The sequence below is a fragment of the Phyllobates terribilis genome, unplaced genomic scaffold, assembly GCF_046119375.1.
Source record: "Phyllobates terribilis strain yellow unplaced genomic scaffold, ASM4611937v1 Scaffold_1__5_contigs__length_1240528914, whole genome shotgun sequence".
In the NCBI taxonomy this organism is placed as follows: Eukaryota; Metazoa; Chordata; class Amphibia; order Anura; family Dendrobatidae; genus Phyllobates; species Phyllobates terribilis.
In genome coordinates, this window is record NW_027362761.1 from 975,037,422 (window position 1) to 975,057,465 (window position 20,044).

At 42.1% G+C, this 20,044-nt stretch overlaps 1 protein-coding gene and 1 long non-coding RNA gene across 4 annotated transcripts in view; one reads left to right on the forward strand and one right to left on the reverse strand.

Annotated features, from left to right (window-relative positions):
* The window catches only part of LOC141156629 (uncharacterized), a 225,604-nt gene extending 207,452 nt beyond the window's left edge, over positions 1-18,152 (forward strand). For all 3 annotated transcript variants that reach the window (XM_073642828.1, XM_073642822.1, XM_073642836.1), the window contains 6 exons: positions 1,793-1,953; positions 2,652-2,806; positions 3,872-4,078; positions 6,697-6,791; positions 11,020-11,144; positions 17,115-18,152. In XM_073642828.1, coding sequence (XP_073498929.1) covers positions 1,793-1,953; positions 2,652-2,806; positions 3,872-4,078; positions 6,697-6,791; positions 11,020-11,144; positions 17,115-17,374 — 1,003 coding nt within the window. In that variant the 3' untranslated portion in view covers positions 17,375-18,152. The remainder of the gene's footprint in view (positions 1-1,792; positions 1,954-2,651; positions 2,807-3,871; positions 4,079-6,696; positions 6,792-11,019; positions 11,145-17,114) is intronic.
* Positions 356-1,401, reverse strand: LOC141172179 (uncharacterized). Its single transcript, XR_012252430.1, has 2 exons — positions 840-1,401; positions 356-778 (listed from the first exon to the last, which is right to left on the reverse strand). It is a non-coding gene; the product is annotated as an uncharacterized lncRNA (long non-coding RNA).
* Positions 18,153-20,044: the final 1,892 nt, after the last annotated feature.

The following is a 20,044-nucleotide window of genomic DNA, read 5'->3' on the forward strand; positions in this document are numbered from 1 at the left end:
GCTACCACACCGAAAGTGCAACGCCAATATTCTATTTATTGACTAACTCTCCCTGTCTGACCCTTAAACATGTAGCCACTGACTCCTCCACACACTGAACTTTAAGCTACTAGACTAGCTCGGGTGAGCATCCGCCTCCCAACTCACTATAGGATATGCACTGAAAATGATACTAAGCTGAAACAGCAGTGTTTACATAAGACAAATACAATATGTCTTGGTATGTGAATATCTGTGTTAATGTACATAATCAGTCCGCTCCCACTCATAGTGATGGACGGCACACCAGGATGTCAGCAGGAATTCACCAACTACGTACACCACTAGGCCACAAGCCTCCTTCCGGTCTTTCACCACAGACTGCAGGCAGTTCTAGTCATCGATAGACCTTCTTCTCCTGTCATCTACAATCTCAGTGGAGATAAACTCATGCTCCCCACTGCTCACATGATCGATCTTCTGCTCACACGATCGATCCTCTGCTCACATGATCGATCCTCTGCTCACACGATCGATCCTCCGCTCACACGACTGATCCTCCGCTCACACAATTGATCCTCTGCTCACACGATTGATACCACTGCTCACACGATTGATCCTCCGCTCACACGATCGATCCTCTGCTCACACGATCGATCCTCTGCTCACACGATCGATCCTCTGCTCACACGATCGATCCTCTGCTCACACGATTGATCCTCCGCTCACACGATCGATCCTCTGCTCACACGATCGATCCTCTGCTCACACGATCGATCCTCTGCTCACACGATCGATCCTCTGCTCACACGATTGATCCTCCGCTCACACGATTGATCCTCCGCTCACACGATTGATACCACTGCTCACACGATCGATCCTCTGCTCACACAATTGATCCTTTGCTCACACAATTGATCCTCTGCTCATACGATTGATACCACTGCTCACACGATCGATCCTCTGTTCACACGATCGATCCTCTGTTCACACGATCGATCCTCTGTTCACACGATCGATCCTCCGCTCACACGATTGATCCTCCGCTCACACGATTGATCCTCTGCTCACGCGATTGATCCTCTGCTTACACAACTGATACCACTACTCACACAATCGATCCTCTGCAGTCTTCTGTCTTCGCTCTGGTCTTCACTCCAGTACACAAGTCATCTTATCTTATGGAAAGACTCTGCGTCCCTCAATTAGCCCACCGCAGTACTAATTCTGCGTTCTCTGACAAGTCCTCTTGAAGCTTGGCTATAACCAAGCGCAGTTTTCTTCTCCACTGGTAGTGAACTGGTACAAGTTCAGGGGACAATTTCCTGCCTATTCTTATCCCTGCAGCTTTTATGTTTCTCTCCTGCATCACAGCCCGGTCACTTGTCTCTAGCATTTCCTGCCTCACAAGTCTCTTGTCTTTTTGTCCCAGCCCTGCAACAGCTATTTATGTCCACTAGATGGCAGCATTTGCCTATGAATGCTCCATTGCACCATTCTACTGCATTGACCTTTGTAGATCACTTACACACGTGAAATAGTGAAGGAAATATAGATCAAAATGGACGAAAATCTAATTCAGCACACTGATGAAAAAATGTCAATTTTTTTTCGCATGTGAAAATGAACTGACATTTGAATAAGGCCTATGTTTTTATTTTTTAGCAGATAGACCTTCCTCTGACCACTACTTGCGAATGGTGGTCAGCAGTCAGGATCACATGTTTGTTCTCTAAAGTCTCATAGTCTGCAGAATATGTGATAATGCTACAATTACATATATGTTAAACCCCTATATGTTGCTGTTTTACAGGGATCATTTTGTTATTTGGAATATGGAGACAGGTTTCATAAAGGATCGGCTAAGGCCACAATTTAAGGACAAGTCCCTGGACATTTTGGCAGACAATCACATATCCAAGGAAAATATTCAGAAAAAAGTGATGCAGCAAAAGAAGAAAGGGAAGGAGACAGGTACATACATGCTACTTATTGCTATCCAGTTACAGCAATAATCGGCAGATGAGCAGTATCAAATATTAGATATAACACAGCAGTGTTTATTTTAAAGGAAATCTGTCAATAGGATTTTGCTGTGTAATCTGAGCACAGCTTGATGCAGGGGCAGAGACCCTGATTCCAGTGATGTGTCACTTACTGAGCTTCTTGGTGTAGCTTTGATAGAATCCCTGTTTTCTCTGCTGCAGATGTAGCAGTGGTAAGAATGCTGAGGTCTATACAACCCCTCCGACGCCTCTAACTGGCAGCTTTCTGAATACACTGTTCATTGTTAGCTAGCTGCCAATCATTTGTGGGGGCGGGGTTACACATATTAGCTGATTTGCCTTGCATACACACTTAGTCCATCACTGATCTCCTGTTGATAAAACACTGATTGTATTGAAGAAACAGCAAGCTGCTGAGTAAGTGACAGATTCCTGGAATCAGGCTCTCTGCCCCTACTTTATGCTGGTCTCAGATTAAGCAGCAAAAACCTGCTGACAGCATCCCTTCAAATAATTACTATGCCTAAGGCTACGTTCACATAGGATGCTGAATGTCTCTGACCAATCACATCCGCAATTTGCATGCGCTAGTCTGGTCCATACATGTGCTATTTGGCTTGCTCTTAGTATTATATTTGAGACAATTTTATATTATTGAATTTTCAGTTATTCTCACACCATGGGAAAAACGCAATGAGACCAAAACAGCAAAGCGACGCAGGAAGGAAAGAGAGATAAAGCAGGAGATTGAGAAAATCGAACAGCTGGCCAATGAGAAGGACAATGCCATATATCAGTACCTCCTGAGTGAAGATGAAAAGGTAAGAAGGAATATCAAAAAGATTGCAAATAATTACCAATGGCACAAAAAGGGTCAGGGAAAAATGATGGGGAATGAAGATCAGAGGTTGTCCTCAGCATCTATCATCTAGTCAGTGGCTGGAGTATTCATAGTAAGTAGCACTGTATGGCATTAACCAGTTGGAATTGGAACTTCTATGTGCACAGAACGATTGTTAATACGATTGTTCTGTGCACATAGTACGACATTTTATCGGCAGCACATGTCCTCATTACACAAAATGATGTGCTGCCAATGACAATGATTTTTACACATTTAATAGTTCAAACAGGCTGATAATCGGGAAACAAGCGTTCCTAAGAACATTAGTTCTTGATTATTATCGACCTGGCTAAGTGGGCTCTTAAGTAGTGTTGAGCGAATTTGTTCGGCATTTCAAATTTGGGTTCGTGTTCGGGGTTCCAGCTTGTTCGCGCCAAAAAATCGGCTCCGCCCATGAACGTCCCTGATTTGCCATGCTGTCACGCAGTTATCTGGGATGTTCATGGGCGGAGCTGTTTTTTTGGCGCGAATAAGACGGAACCCGAACACGAACCCGAATTTGAAATGCCGAACAAATTCGCTCAACACTACTCTTAAGCGCCGATTGATTAAAGTGTTTGCGCATAAACCAGTTTGAAAAGTCGCAAAATTGAGTAACTTTTGGCATTTTTGCACCAGATTTGGCCAGCTTTGCCAAAATAGGTGGAGACAGGGAGGAGTCTGGGTGGGATAGGGCATGGCTAAACCCGACAGTAATATTCATTAAAACTGACTTTATTTCTTACGTCAGAAGATACTGACTGTAGTAGAATTTTTGGTGAGGTACAGAGGAGATGAGTCAAATTAATTAAATGGCGTGGACCTCTTAATGAATTTGGTGGATCGTACTCCAGTGGGCTCTTCAATAAGATTGATGTATGCTATGCCAGCCTTAATGAATTGGCCTCATTGCCTTTTGTCATGTATCAGCTGTTAGAGTGACTTTCTTTATAAAGTGTTGGGTTCAGTCACATACGCCTCTGCTATCTCTCATTTTTTGCAGGTGATAGTATGCTCATACTATGCGCACCATCTTTGTGTGTTTAGCCTGGACACCGTCAGCCATCTACATACTCTGGAGGACAAGACTTCAATGCTTATTTTACACAATGCCGCTTTAACATACAATGGCAGCTTTTTGGCTCTCTCCAATTACTGTGATGCTGAAAAAACGAGCTATGTAACTTTATGGGATCTTCAGAATGGACTGGTAATATATACATAATATCGGCCGTGTGTTTTGTGATTGACTGCAATTTTAACAATAAGTTGGTTGTAACACTTTTGTGCTATTAATAACAATCGAAATGCACAGATACCAAGATGCCAGAATGTACTTAACCTGGTAGAATTTTCATACATGAGATTACCAAAATCTGATTACAAAATCAGCAAACCATGAGGCTAGGTTGTCAAGAGTTCCGAGGTCAAAACCCAAGAGAGTATGTCATAGACAGAGGGGTGAGATGAAAGCGTAGTCAGGAAACAGTCCGAGGTCAATATTCCTAGAAGGTAGAGGATCACAACAAAAGGGCTAGTCAAACAGATGGCAAGACAAATCCTAGGTCGAGCAACAAAGACTAACAGACAAGGAGCACAGAGCAAGCACACGTCATGAGCAAAACTACAATTCTCAGAGAGAGCTGATCTTGGCTCCCGAGATCTCAATCTGCGCATGCATCGCCTCCGGCAGACATTTCCAAAAGCCCACCGCAGCCAAATCAATGGAAAGGGGACTCCCTCACCGCCGACATTTTATGAAAGCCCAAGGCCCGCAGCCTCGCACTGCCGGGATACCCACCCTCCCAACCTGGGGCCTGCAGCATCGCGCCACTCCTGCCGCCATCGGCCTCCTGCAACAGCGACTCTGCCTCCTGTGACCCTGCTCCACCGTAGCCAGTAAGCTACATTCAAATTATAATACGCACCCCCATTTTCCTCTCAAATTGGGGGGAAAAAAAGTGTGTCTTGTAATCCTAAAAATACTGTATTTTTTAATAACTTGTCATTTAGCGTCATCATGGCTCACTCATACTTCATGCCGTTGCACGTATATGGCAGTCTAGGATAAAATACAAAGAGAGCGAGAGCGCAAAGCCCAATAGGGTTACACCTGTAGACATAGGGAATAATAGTAAAACGGTGGTTCTCACCTGGTTGGGTTGTGTGAGGACACAACTACCATAACATATAAAAGGCAGCTGCAGCGGATCTCCAATAGGTGTCCCACAGGACCAGAATAAATCCAAAGGCGGTGAAGGTATATCTGTTGGTGCCCTGATGAAGGGGTGTGGAACACCCAGAAACGCGTAGGCATTTACCAATAAACAAGGATTTTATTATATGTTCCAGATTGGAGGATTTTTCAGCGGCGCGGACGTATATCTCTACCTTCACCGCCTTTGGATTTAGTCTAGGATAAGGTGATGAGTGTTTGTAATATATAGGTAGAAGTGAAAACTGAAAGAAACTGGCACTGTTCAGATCGCCTACCTTCTAGATATTCAGGGAACAATGGATTCACAATCTGGCCAGTCCAAAATATGCAATTGCAGGTACTCACCCGAAATAGAAGAGCCTTTTATCACATGGAAGGTAGAGGAAGGCGGCACTCGAGAAAACAATTTATCAAGCAGAAACCTTTAATTTTCTCATACATGATAAAAAAAACATGGAACTGGGGAAGAGGGGATCCTGTGGACTTTCTCATATCCGTGTTTTGCAGTCAAAGTACAGACCACAATGCACGTCTGTGGGTCCCTTGACCCGAAATCGCCAGCATACAGTGGTGGCCAAAAGTATTGGCACCCCTGCAATTCTGTCAGATAATACATGGCATTATGAAGTCTGAAGACTACCAACAAATTTTGCAGCATAATGTAGGGCCCAGTGTGAGAAAGCTGGGTCTCCCTCAGAGGTCATGGGTCTTCCAGCAGGACAATGACCCAAAACACACTTCCAAAAGCACTATAAAATGGTTTGAGAGAAAGCACTGGAGACTTCTATGGTGGCCAGCAATGAGTCCAGACCTGAATCCCATAGAACACCTGTGGAGAGATCTCAAAATGGCAGTTTGGAGAAGGCACCCTTCAAATATCAGGGACCTGGAGCAGTTTGCCAAAGAAGAATGGTCTACAATTCCAGCAGAGCATTGCAAGAAACTCATTGATGGTTACCGGAAGCGGTTGTTCGCAGTTATTTTGGCTAAAGGTTGTGCAACCAAGTATTAGGCTGAGGGTGCCAATACTTTTGTCTGGCCCATTTTTGGAGTTTTGTGTGAAATGATCAATGATTTGATTTTTGCTTCATTCTCTTTTGTGTTTTTTCCTTGCAAGCAAATTAAATGAAGATAATAATACCAAAGAATTTGTGATTGCAATCATTTTCAGGAAGAAACTGAGTATTATTTGACAGAATTGCAGGGGTGCCAATACTTTTGGCCACCACTGTATGTTAAGTTGTCAAGTTGAGGTCAGGAGACCTCACACCTTTCCCATACTAGGACTGTGAAACACTGATGTGAGAAAACCGGCCTAATATTCCACTAATACGCGAGATCTTATATGACAACAGTAGTGGAACTAAAATCACACCTGATTATATTGTGCCCTTCTGACAAAGTTGCATGTATATTCTTTTAACTGTTTTCTTTGCTGTGATGAAAATTTACTGATCAGTTATACTAGGAAACCAATTAAATTACTGTTCTTTACAGCTCCTGAAAATGATTGACTGTTAAAAAACTTTTTTAGTCTTTTGTCTTGATGTTAGCAACTTCCAACTTTATATTTTTAATACTTAATATGACAGTAAGAATTTTCTTTGTAGGTCAAGAAACGATTGAAAAATGAACCAAATATCTGTTGCATGGCTATTACTGACGACGCAGACAGAATTGTTTTTGGTGTGATGTCGGAAAACATGTAAGTGTAAGAAATATGAGTATATTTTTTAATAAATCAGAATTTGATATATGAAAAAAACCCAACCCACAAAAATCTATTACCCATTAGTAAAGATAGAGCGATAAACACACCACTAAATCACTGCATTATTATTATTATTTATTATTATTATAGTGCCATTAATTCCATGTTTAAAAGGGGTATACATAGCAAACAACAAGTACAATATTTTGAACAAAAACAAGTCAGCGACTGGTACAGGAGGAGAGAGAACCCTGACCGCAATGGCTCACAATCTACAAGGAATGGGTCAGGATACAGTAGGTGAGGGTACTGCTGGCCGTGCAGCGGTATGGTGGAGCGAGGCTTACTGCAGGTTGTTGGCTTGTTGGAAGAGGTGGGTCTTCAGGTTCCTTTTAAAGGCTTCCACGGTAGGCGAGAGTCTGATATGTTGGGGTAGAGAGTTCCAGAATAGGGGGGATGCACGGGAGAAATCTTGCATGCGATTGTGGGAAGAAGAGATAAGAGGGGAGTATGCAGGTAAGTACTGGGAGACTAGGTCACAGATGTACTGTATGGAGGAGACAGGTTGTGAATGGCTTTATATGCCATGGTTAGGGTTTTGAACTGGATTCTCTGGGTAATGGGGAGCCATTGAAGGGATTGACAGAGGGGAGAGGCTGGGGAATAGTGGGGGGACAGGTGGATTAGTCAGGCAGCAGAGTTTATGATAGACTGGAGGGATGCGAGAGTGTTGTGTTAGAAGGGAGGCCACAGAGCAGGTGGTTGCAGTAGTCGAGGCGAGAGATGATGAGGGCGTTCACTAGGGTTTTTGCAGATTCATGGTTGAGGAATGTGCGGATTCGGGAAATATTTTTGAGCTGGAGTCGGCAGGAAGTTGAAAGGGCTTGGATATAAGGTTTGAAGGAGAGATCAGAGTCAAGGGTTACCCCGAGGCAGCGAGCTTGCGGGACTGCGGAGAGTGGACAGCCATTGACTTTGATGGATAGGTCAGATGGGGGGGTTGAGAGAGATGGAGGAAAGATGATGAATTCAGTTTTATCCATATTATGTTTTAGGAATCTAGCAGAGAAGAAAGATGAAATAGCAGACAGACATTGTGGGATTATGGTTAGTAAGGAGGTGATATCAGGTCCAAGGTGTACAGTTATATGAAAAAGTTTGGGCACCCCTATTAATCTTAAGCTTAATGTTTTCTTAAAATTGGTGTTTTTGCAACAGCTATTTCAGTTTGATATATGTAATAACTGTTAGACACAGTAATGTTTCTGCCTTGAAATGAGGTTTATTGTACTAACAGAAAATGTGCAATCTGCATTCAAACAAAATTTGACAGGTGCATAAGTATGGGCACCCTTATCATTTTCTTGTTTTAAATACTCCTACCTACTTTTTACTGACTTACTAAAGCACTTTTTTTGGTTTTGTAACCTCATTGAGCTTTGAACTTCATAGCCAGGTGTATGCAATCATGAGAAAAGCTACTTAAAGTGGCCACTTGCAAGTTGTTCTCCTGTTTGAATCTCCTCTGAAGAGTGGCATCATGGGCTCCTCAAAACAACTGTCAAATGATCTGAAAACAAAGATTATTCAACATAGTTGTTCAGGGGAAGGATACAAAAAGCTGTCTCAGAGATTTAACCTGTCAGTTTCCACTGTGAGGAACATAGTAAGGAAATGGAAGAACACAGGGGCAGTTCTTGTTAAGGCCAGAAGTGGCAGGCCAAGAAAAACATCAGAAAGGCAGAGAAGAAGAATGGTGAGATCAGTCAAGGACAATCCTCAGACCACCTCCAGAGAGCTGCAGCATCAACTTGCTGCAGATGGTTTCACTGTGCATCGGTCAACTATACAACGCACTTTGCACAAGGAGAAGCTGTATGGGAGAGTGATGCGAAAGAAGCCTCTTCTGCAAGCACGCCACAAACAGAGTAGGCTGAGGTATGCAAAAGCACATTTGGAGAAGCCAATTTCTTTTTGAAAGAAGGTCCTGTGGACTGATGAAACCAAGATTGAGTTGTTTGGTCATACAAAAAGGCATTATGCATGGCGTCAAAAAAACACAGCATTCCAAGAAAAACACTTGCTACCCACAGTAAAATTTGGTGGAGGTTCCATCATGCTTTGGGGCTGTGTGGCCAATGCCGGCACCGGGAATCATGTTAAAGTTGAGGGACACATGGATTCCACTAGGTATCAGCAGATTCTTGACAATAATGTTCAAGAATCAGTGATAAAGTTGAAGTTACGCAGGGGATGGATCTTTCAGCAAAACAATGATCCAAAACACCGCTCCAAATCTACTCAGGCATTCATGCAGAGGAACAATTACAATGTTCTGGAATGGCCATCCCAGTCCCCAGACCTGAATATCATTGAACATCTGTGGGATCATTTGAAGAGGGCTGTCCATGCTCGGCGACCATCAAACTTAACTGAACTGGAATTGTTTTGTAAAGAGGAATGGTTAAAAATACCTTCATCCAGGATCCAGGAACTCATTTAAAGCTACAGGAAGCGACTAGAGGCTGTTATTTTTTCCAAAAGGAGGATCTACTAAATATTAATGTCACTTTTCTGGTGAGGTGCCCATACTTATGCACCTGTCAAATTTTGTTTGAATACAGATTGCACATTTTCTGTTAGTACAATAAACCTCATTTCAAGGCAGAAACATTACTGTGTCCAACAGTTATTACATATATCAAACTGAAATAGCTGTTGCAAAAACACCAATTTTAAGAAAACATTAAGCTGAAGATTAATAGGGGTGCCCAAACTTTTTCATATAACTGTAGATTTGTGTGTCTTCAGCATAGAGGTGATAGTGAAAGCCGTGAGTCTCTATGAGCTGTCCCAGGCCGAAGGTGTAGATGGAGAAGAGTAGGGGTCCTAGAACTGAGCCTTAGGGGACACCAACAGATAGGAGTCGAGATGAGGAGGTGGTGTGTGAGTGGGAGACACTGAATGTCCGGTCTGTTAGGTATGAGGAGATCCAAGATAGGGCCAAGTCGGTGATGCCGAGAGATGAGAGAGTCTGTAGTAAAAGGGATTGGTCTACTGTGTCAAAAGCAGATGACAGGTCCAGAGGGACAGAGTAGTGTCGCTTGGATTTGGCAGTCAGTAGGTCGTTGGTGAATTTAGTCAGGGCCGTTTCAGTTGAATGGTGCGGCTGGAAGCAAGATTGGAAGCGGTCAAAGAGGGAGCAGGAGGAGAGGTGGGAGGACAACTCAGGATGGACGTGTTGTTCCAGTAGTTTTGAGGCATAGGGGAGAAGTGATATGGGGTGATAGCTAGACAGAGAGGATGGGTCAAGGGATGGCTTTTTGAGGATGGGTGTGATCGAGGCATGTTTGAAGCATGAGGGAAAGACACCAGTTGTTAGTCACAGGTTGAAGAAGTGAGTTAGGGTTGGAATGAAGACTGCAGTAAAATTTGGGATGAGGTGGTACGGATTGGGTCAAGTTCACAGGTGGTGAGATGTGACTTGGAGAGTAAAGAGGAAAGTTGATCTTCTGTGATGGCGAAGAAGCAGGTTTTGGAGGAGGAGAACTCAGTAGATATGAGGAGGGAGTGTGGGGACTTATGGCAAAAGCTTTGTCTGATGGTATCAATCTTCTGCTTGAAGAATGAGGCAAAATCTTCAGCTGAGATGAGTGGAGAGGGAGGGAGTGCTGGGGGACAGAGGAGAGAATTGAAAGTACTGAATAGCTGTTTAGGGTTGTGAGACAGAGAGGATATGAAAGATGAGAAGTATGTTTGTTTTGCTGCAGTGAGTGTGGACCTGAAAGTAGTGAGGGCTTGTTTGAATGCGATGAAGTGCTCGTTGGAATGAGACCTTTTCCATCTCCGCTCAGCAGCCCTGGAAGCCCATGTCAGTTTTTAGTCAGGCTGGTGTGCCAGGGTTGCCTGTTGATTGTGCGAGCTTTGGTATGTATGAGATGGGAGACCGATTCAAGAGCTGCAGCTGTTGTGGTGTTATGTAAGTTGGTAGCAGCATCTGCACCGTGTAGGGAATTTATGTCTGTATAATAATAAATATATTTCATTTTCCTCTGAAGATATCAATGGGGTATGTCTTGGTATCCTTTAACTTTATGTTTATGTAGTAACTAAGGAAAAGAACACCATGTTTAGATGAAACAGATTTATCTTGGATTTTTTACATTAAAATCGTGCTGAAAAATCTGCATTATTAATTAACACTTTTCCTATATATTCCCAGAATAAGGGTTTGGGATCCTTTCAAGCGTAAAAACAAAATAATCCCAGGATATGAAAACCTCTGTCTTACAGTAAATAGCAAAATGCAAATCATAGAAAAAGGAGCAAAAGCCATCCTACTATCAGGTGAGTGTATATATCTCTCTGAATACCAGGCAATACCTATAAAGGCATACTTGCCACCTCGTCTGGAACGTCCAGGAGGCTATTGAACCAAGGGGAAACCTCTCGGGACAACTGGAAGAGACAGCAAATCTCCTGTTCCCCATTATATTTCCTAGGAATAGTTCAGGAAGATTCCCTAGGGTACAATTTTGTAAAGCATACTTTAGAGCAAAAAAGGAGATACTAAAATTGCTTACTGATAGTGGCTGCATGTAGCGCACCTTGCAATATTTTTTTTCTATATGGAATTTGAATCAGATTTGATCGGGTTGACAGATTACTGGGAGGTGCTGGTGAGAACCCAGCGGTCATGATGCACATTGGCACAAATGACAAAGTTAGAGGTAGGTGGAAGGTCCTTAAAGATGATTTCAGGGAATTAGGCTGCAAGCTTAAAGCAAAGACCTCCAAGGTGGTATTCTTTGAAATACTGCCTGTACCACGTGCCACGCCAGAGAGGCAATAGGAGATTAGGGGGATAAATAAGTGGCTCAGGAATTGGTGTAGGAAGGAGGGGTTTGGGTTCCTGGAGAACTGGGCCGACTTCTCAGTTGGCTACAGGTTCTACGCTAGGGACGTGCTGCACCTCAATGGGGAGGGTGCAGCTGTGCTGGGGGGGAGAAAATGGCTAGAAGGATGGAGGAGTGTTTAAACTAGGGATTGGGGGGGTATTCATTTTATAGGAGGGGAAGATAGTGCAGATAGTGACCTGGGCACAAATAAAGAAATTGGGGGTGGGGTTAGAAAAGTCAATATAGTAAGAGGGAATAGAGGTACAAATAATGCATGTACACTAATGCCAGAAGCCTCACCAACAAAATGGAGGAATTAGAATTAATTTTGTTGGAAAATAATTATGACATGGTGGGAATATCTGAGACATGGCTGGACGAGAGCCATGACTGGTCATTAATTTATATGTAAAATCATCCTTAAAACCAATCTTGCATGAGAATATATGTGAATCTAATGAAAATGTAGAGTCCCTGTGGGTGGAGATAAGGGGAGGGGGAAAAAATAATAAATTACTGATAGGGGTTTGTTATAAGTCTCCAAAAATAATGGAAGCAGCGGAGAATATCCTCATAAAGCAAATAGATGAAGCAGCGACTCAAGGAGAAGTCATTATTATGGGGGACTTTAACTACCCTGAAATACATTGGGGAACAGAAACCTGTAGTTCCAGCAAAGGTAATAGGTTTTTGACAACTATGAGACAATTATCTTTCACAACTGGTTCAGGACCCAACAAGAAGGGGGGCACTGCTAGACCTAATATTAACCAACAGGCCAGACCGCATATCAAATATACGAGTTGGGGGTCACTTGGGTAATAGTGATCACAAAATAATACGTTTTCATGTATCCTTTAATAAGATGCGTAGCAGAGGGGTTAAAAGGACACTAAACTTCAGGAAGGCAAATTTCCAACGGTTGAGAGATGATCTTAGGGCAATAAACTGGAACGATATCCTGAGACATAAAATGACATAAAGCAAATGGGAGACATTTATCAGCATCCTGAATTGGAATTGTGCACAATATATACCCTATGGGAATAAACATGCTAGAAATAGGAGGAAACCACTATGGTTAAATAGAGCTGTAAGGGGCGCAATAAGTGACAAAAGAAAGCATTTAGAGAGCTAAAGCAAATAGGTAGTGATAAGGCATTAAATAAATACAGAAAATTAAATAAATTATGTAAAAACCAAATCAAGGCAGCAAAGATTGAGACAGAGAGACTCATTGCCAGAGAAAGTAAAAATAATCCCAAAATATTCTTTAACTACATAAATAGTAAGAAACTAAAAAATGATAGTATTGGTCCCCTTAAAAATAGTCTGGGTGAAATGGTGGATGAAGATGAGGAAAAAGCCAATATGCTAAATGATTTTTTTTCAACAGTATTTACACAAGAAAATCGCATGACAGAAATCATGATCAGTGATAACAAAAATTCTCCATTAAATGTCACTTGCTTAACCCAGCAGGAAGTACTGCGGCGTCTAAAAATCACAGTTGACAAATCCCCGGGCCCGGATGGGATACACCCACGAGTACTGCAGGAATTAAGTAAAGTCATAGATAGACCATTATTTTTAATCTTTAAAGATTCCATAATAACAGGGTCTGTACCACAAGACTGGCGTATAGCAAATGTGGTGCCAATATTCAAAAAGGGGACAAAAACTGAACTTGGAAATTATAGGCCAGTAAGCTTAATCTCTACTGTGGGTAAAATCCTGGAGGGTTTCCTAAGAGATGCTATACTAGAGTATCTGAAGAAGAATAACCTCATGACCCAATATCAACATGGGTTTATGAGGGACCGTTCCTGTCAAACTAATCTGATCAGTTTTTATGAAGAGGTAAATTCCGGACTGGACCAAGGAAATACAGTGGATGTTGTGTATATGGACTTTTCAAAAGCTTTTGATACGGTTCCACACAAAAGGTTGATACATAAAATGAGAACAATGGGGATAGGGGAAAATATATGTATGTGGGTTAAGAATTGGCTCAGTGATAGGAAACAAAGGGTGGTTGTTAATGGAACACACTCAGACTGGGTCTCAGTTAACAGTGGGGTACCACAGGGGTCAGTATTGGGCCCCCTTCTTTTTAACATATTTATTAATGACCTTGTAGGGGGCATAAAAAGTAGTAATTCAATATTTGCAGATGACACTAAACTCTGCAGGGTAATCAATACAGAGGAGGACAATTTTATATTACAGGAGGATCTATGTAAACTAGACGCTTGGGCTGATAAATGGCAAATGAGCTTTAATGGGGATAAATGTAAGGTAATGCACTTGGGCAGAGGAAATAAAGTGTATAATTCTATGCTTAATTGTAAAACACTGGGCTAAACTGTCACTGAAAAAGACCTGGGTGTATTGGTGGACGACAAGGTCACGTTTGGTGGCCAGTGTCAGGCAGCTGCTGCAAAGGCAAATAAAATAATGGGATGCATTAAAAGAGGCATAGATGCTCATGAGGAGAACATAATTTTACCTCTATACAAGGTATTAGTGCGACCACACTTAGAATACTGTGTACAGTTCTGGTCTACGTTGTATAAGAAAGACATAGCTGAACTAGAGAGGGTGCAGAGAAGAGCGACCAAGGTTATTAGAGGACTGGGGGGTCTGCAATATCAAGACAGGTTATTACACCTAGGGTTATTTACTGTGGAAAAAAGAAGGCTTAGGGGTGATCTTATTACTATGTACAAGTATATGAGGGGACAGTACAAAGACCTTTCTACTGATCTTTCTACTCTGAGGCCTGAGACGGGGATAAGGGGGCATCTTCTACGTCTGGAGGAAAGAAGGTTTAATCATAATCACAGACGGGGATTCTTTACTGTAAGAGCAGTGAGACTATGGAACTCTCTGCTGCATGATGTTGTAATGAGTGATTCACTACTAAAATTTAAGAAGGGCCTTGATGCCTTTCTTGAAAAGTATAATATTACAGGTTATATATAATAGATTCCTTGATAGGGCGTTGATCCAGGGAACTAGTCTGATTGCCGTAAGGAGTCGGGAAGGAATTTTTTTCCCCAATGTGGAGCTTAGTGTTTGCCACATGGTTTTTTTTTGCCTTCTCCTGGATCAACATGTTAGGCTATGGGTTGAACTAGATCGACTTAGTCTTCCTTCAACCTTAAAAACTATGTTACTATGTTACATATTTGTATAAAACACATTTGTCTTCTGTATTGCATCAGTCTTTCAATCTAAGGCCACGGCCCCACTATCAGTATTTGGGCAGTATTCGGTCAGTATTGTTTCTCAGCAGTGGGAACCAAAACCAGGTGAGGAACAATCAGAGAAAAGGTATAATAGAAAGAAGTCACCAATTCTGCATTTATCACCCAATCCTGGTTTTGTCTCCCACTCCTGAGAAAAAATACTGACCGAATACTGACCAAATGCTGATTGTGGGGCCGTGGCCTTATGGTCCCACTGGAGTCCATTGGTCAAATTCCCCATCCCTCTAAAACCACCAAATGAAAAAAATATGCCCATATGACTGTGATATTAGACAAGAAATAAATTGCAGTTTGAATTACTTAAAAAAAAAACACAAGTAAATCTCCATCCCTGGATTTAGGTAAAAGTTCAGTCCAGGACTGCTGGTGTTTTCGGTCTAGTCCTTGAATTCCATACAGGCGTATTCTCCCAGTGGCTGTGGAGAAGAAAGTTCCCACCTTGGTCACATGCCTCTAGCAATTAATGCATAAATGACATAGTGCAGTTCTTCCAGCTATTTTAGGCAAAGGCATATTTTTATTTTAGATTCCGACAAATAATGAGATAAAAAGGCCTCATCAGTTAAAAGATTCATGTGCAACTCTGATCATCAAGTCCAACCCTGGGTTTCACCAACACTTGCTTCTTATGGGCCAGTTTCACTTTATGGGCAAAAGTATTGGGGCACACCTCTTACTCATTGAATTCAGATTTTTTCATTTAGTCTATCGCTACAGGTGTATAAAATCCAACCCCATAGCCATGCAATCTACCTATATTTGAGCATGGTACTGTACTAGTGTGCAACCTTTGGAAACAAGCCAGTTTGTGAAATTTCTTCTCTCCTAAATATTCCATTATTAACTATGAGTGGTCCCAATGAAAAGTGGAAGCGATTCACAGCAACCCATCCTTATAGTAGTAAACCACGTACAGTTACAGAAAGGGGTTGCCAAGTGCTCAGGCCATGGTGTATAAAAGTTATCAACACTAAATAACTGCAGTTCCAACCTCCTCTGGAATCAATATCTGCACATAAACTGTGTATGCTTCTAACTTTGTGGTAACGGTTTAGGGAAGGCCCTTCTCTGTTCCAGCAGGACTGTGTCCAGTGCACAAAGCAAGGTGCATAAAGGCTGGTTGGATGAGTTTGGTGTGGAAGAACTTGACTGGCCTATGCAGAGCCACAAACTCAATCCCATTGAACACCTTTTGGGATGAACTAAACAAGATTGTGAGCCAGGCCCTCTTGTCCATCATAAGTATATGACCTCACAAATGATTTTCTGAATGAACGGGCAAAACTTCCCATTCAGACTCTAAAGACTTGTAGAAAACCTTCCCTGAAAAGTGGAAGTTGTAAATTGGGGATCAACTCCTAATTAATTCATATTGATTTGCAATGTAGAATGGGATGTCATAAAAGCTTTTGGAGGTGTAATTCATGGTGTCCAAATACTTTTGTTCATACATGTCGTTTTCTGAAGCTAATCCAAATTGGCACTTAGAATCCAATTGATTAAGATTGGCATTATACATGCCAGTGTTAATAAAGGGGAATTTTTGTTTTGCTTAATTCATTAAGAGGTGCATGCCACTTAATAAATTCAGGACATCTTCTCAGTGGCGTGCACCTTCTTGCGTCTTCTAGAGCCTTGCCAGAAATGTTACTCCAATCAGGGACTGGAGTAACATTTCTTCAGTAAGAAAAGCCAGCACTTTTGCTCAATTTAATAGGCAAGCATAGCCATGCCTCGTCCTGCCCCAGCTCCACCCATTTTGGTGGAGCTGTTACAAACTGGTGTGAAACTGGCAAAAGCAGCAAAATTTGTGCACAATTGTGCATTGTGCAAAAATTTAGTGACTGTTCAAAGTGATTTATGCCAGTTTTCTGGCGTAAACACTTGCTGTATAAAGCAAGAGCATAAAGCTCCTGTCTTAAGTCTTGTGGTAAGGCGCATTATATGGTCGACCCTGACTTGGAGATGGCTAACTCCAAAAGATAGCATTAGAAAGCCTCTTGGAAAAAGGCTCATTTGCTTATTTGCTTTTTTTCCCAGGGAACATTATATAAGTCTCAACAGGGAGAAATGTCACCCCCTAGATCTTGAAGCAGGTTATACATGATACACTGCAATCTGACCGCGCATGTTTTATCTCTCCATAGGTGACGTCAGTTTGTGGGACCTCGATAATGGAACAGTAGTTTCAGTTTTTACCCCTGATAGTAAAATCTGCTGCTTGACCTTAGCTGCTGACAGAAATTCCATTCTGATCGGCATGAGTGATACACCTTCACTAATCACCCTCAAGATTGCGTCAAAGGACAAGGACAGTTCATCCTTTCTAGGGCTAGATCTATTTGGAGAAGAATCTACAAGTAGTGAAGATGAACCTGATGAGAAAGATCAAATCTTAAAGATCTGAACCATAACACTTGTTCTTGTACTGGATATATAAAAGATTGTTGGAACTTCATGAATTTTATCCATGTTTTTGTGCATCCATCTTTGTTGAGAAGGCAAATCTTCTGATAACCATGTGCATTGTTGCATGATCACAGTGGAATATTTTTGAAAAGTTCCTACACAGATCCCACAATCCACTTTAAATATGTGCAATATGGAATCATAAACTTTACATGAGACAAGATTAACCTCAAAATAGGAGATTCTACGTTGTATGTTTCAATAAGAGTTGCTCTTCACGAGACTATTCCCTTGGCCAGTAGGTCCACCATCAGCCGTTTTGCCTTAACATAATCAAGGGCACAGCTTGGTGAACCCTGCAGTGTTAATCTCTGCAGGACTCCTTATCTCCACATGCACCCACAAAGCATAGTGAGACAACCCCATTAAGGAAAGGGAATTAAGGGAGCATAAACAATGTGTGGGACCCCTCTACTCCACATTTACTTCTTGAGGTTTGTGCTGCTAATGGTTTGGACACTCTTTAGAACAAATGCTCCTCTATTCTTACAAGTGCACCAATAACTATGATAACATTAATAAGCAGAGGTGCATTTACACAATCTTCATCAACATCAGTTCTTCCATAGCATTACGCACACTAGGTCAATATTTAGTTGTGTAGGTATTAAGATAAAACAATTCTACTATTGATACTAATATGTGTTATTTACCTTATTTTCTGTTACATTGTAGTTTTGTGCAAAAAAACGGCATATAAAGACTGGGAATTATAATGGATGAAATGCAATAAATATTTCACTCTGCTGTGATGTCAGCATCAATATGTCATTCTGTTAATGCCTCTAATTAGAAATGTAGTATAGTTCTTCTGATTCGCTATGTCTCTTTCCTCGCGCAGGCATTGGAGGACCTTAGGTATCCATGGTATGACAGAGTCACTGGCAGAATACTGGAGGGGAGATATGTGTCGCTGAGACTGTTAGCGTCAGTGATGTGAATCATGGAAGTTTCTCCTGCACAGTAGGTGCAGAGAGGGTTAATAGCCACAAGGGCATGCTTTACAGGTGGATCACTAAGTGCTGGGAGGGAGTCATCTCCCCTATCTCCTCTCCAGGGCATGGTTTTGGGCTATAAAGAGCCAGCCCTTTGACTCAGGACACGATCTATGAGATGGGAATATCCTTTTAAGCCATGTAAGGCTGTGTGCCCACTATGCGTTTTTTAAGTGTTTCCGCAGCGGCAAACACGGTAGAAGGTCTGCAATGTTCCCCAATGATAATCCATATGTGCTGTGCACATGCTGCAGAAAATTTCTGCTGCTTATTATCATTGCAAAAAAATCTGCAGCACTACCAATTATTTTGCGTAATCGCGGCGTTTTTGCCGCCATTGACTTGCATTGAATCGCTTAATATAAGATAAGATATACTTTATTTTTATCCCGGAGGAAATTGCGGTATCACAGCAGCAGAACACAGATCTCGAACATGACACATATGATAACATAACATTTGGAATGCTTTAGACATTGCTTTTCAGACATTTGTTAAACACCCCCATAGCAGTTGGAACAAACGATCTCCTGTATTTTTCTTTTTTACACCTTAGTTGTATTAGGCGATTGCTGAATGTGCTCTTCTGTTTCGCAAACAGTTCATAAAGCGGGTGTGTGTTGTTGCCCATTATAGCTCTGCACTTCTTCTTAATCCTATCCTCTACCACCTCTTCAAAAGTCCCAAGCTGTAGGCCCACCGTCGCGCTAGCCTTCTTTATAAGTTTGTTGAGCTTGTTGGCGTCAGCAACACGCACACTGTTACCCCAGCAAATTATTGCCGCAAAGGTGGCACTAGCCACAATGGATTGGTAGAACACCTCAAGCATTTTGCCACACACATTAAAAGACCTTAACTTCCTTAGGAAGTACAATCTACTCATCCCCTTCTTGTAGACCTTCTCCATGTGGCACTTCCAGTCTAGCTTGCTATCCAGGTAAACCCCCAAATATTTGAAACTGTCCACCATCTCCACATCCTGACCGTCAATGGTAACAGGTAGGCATACCTTCTTGCACCTTCCATAGCTCATCACCAACTCCCTGGTTTTCTTAACATTTAGTTCTAGATGGTTAGCCTGGCACCATACTACAAAGTCCGCAACCACCCTTCTATATTCCTCTTCATCCTGGTCCTTCCCAATACCGCCAACTATCACAGAGTCATCCGAGTACTTCTGGAGGTGACAACGGTCTGATTTATACTGAAAGTCAGCTGTGTACAATGTAAAGAGGAATGGCGACAGCACTGTTCCCTGCGGGGCTCCGACACTGCTCAGTAAACTATCTGATGTAGCCGTCCCCCACCTAACAAACTGTGGCCTATCCGACAGGTAGTCAATTATCCAATTCACAAGTCCCTCATCCACCGCCATTTTAATCAACTTTCCACGCAGTAAGAGTGGCTGTAATGTGTTGAACGCACTAGAGAAATCAAAGAACAAAGCACGCACTGTGGTTCCATCATTGTCCAAAAAGGAATGTACTGTTTGTAGCAGATACGCTACAGCATCGTCCACCCCCAGTCCCTGCCGGTACGCAAACTGAAGAGCATCAGTATGCGCCATCACCCTCGGACACAAGTGAGCAAGTACTATTCTCTCTATATCCGCA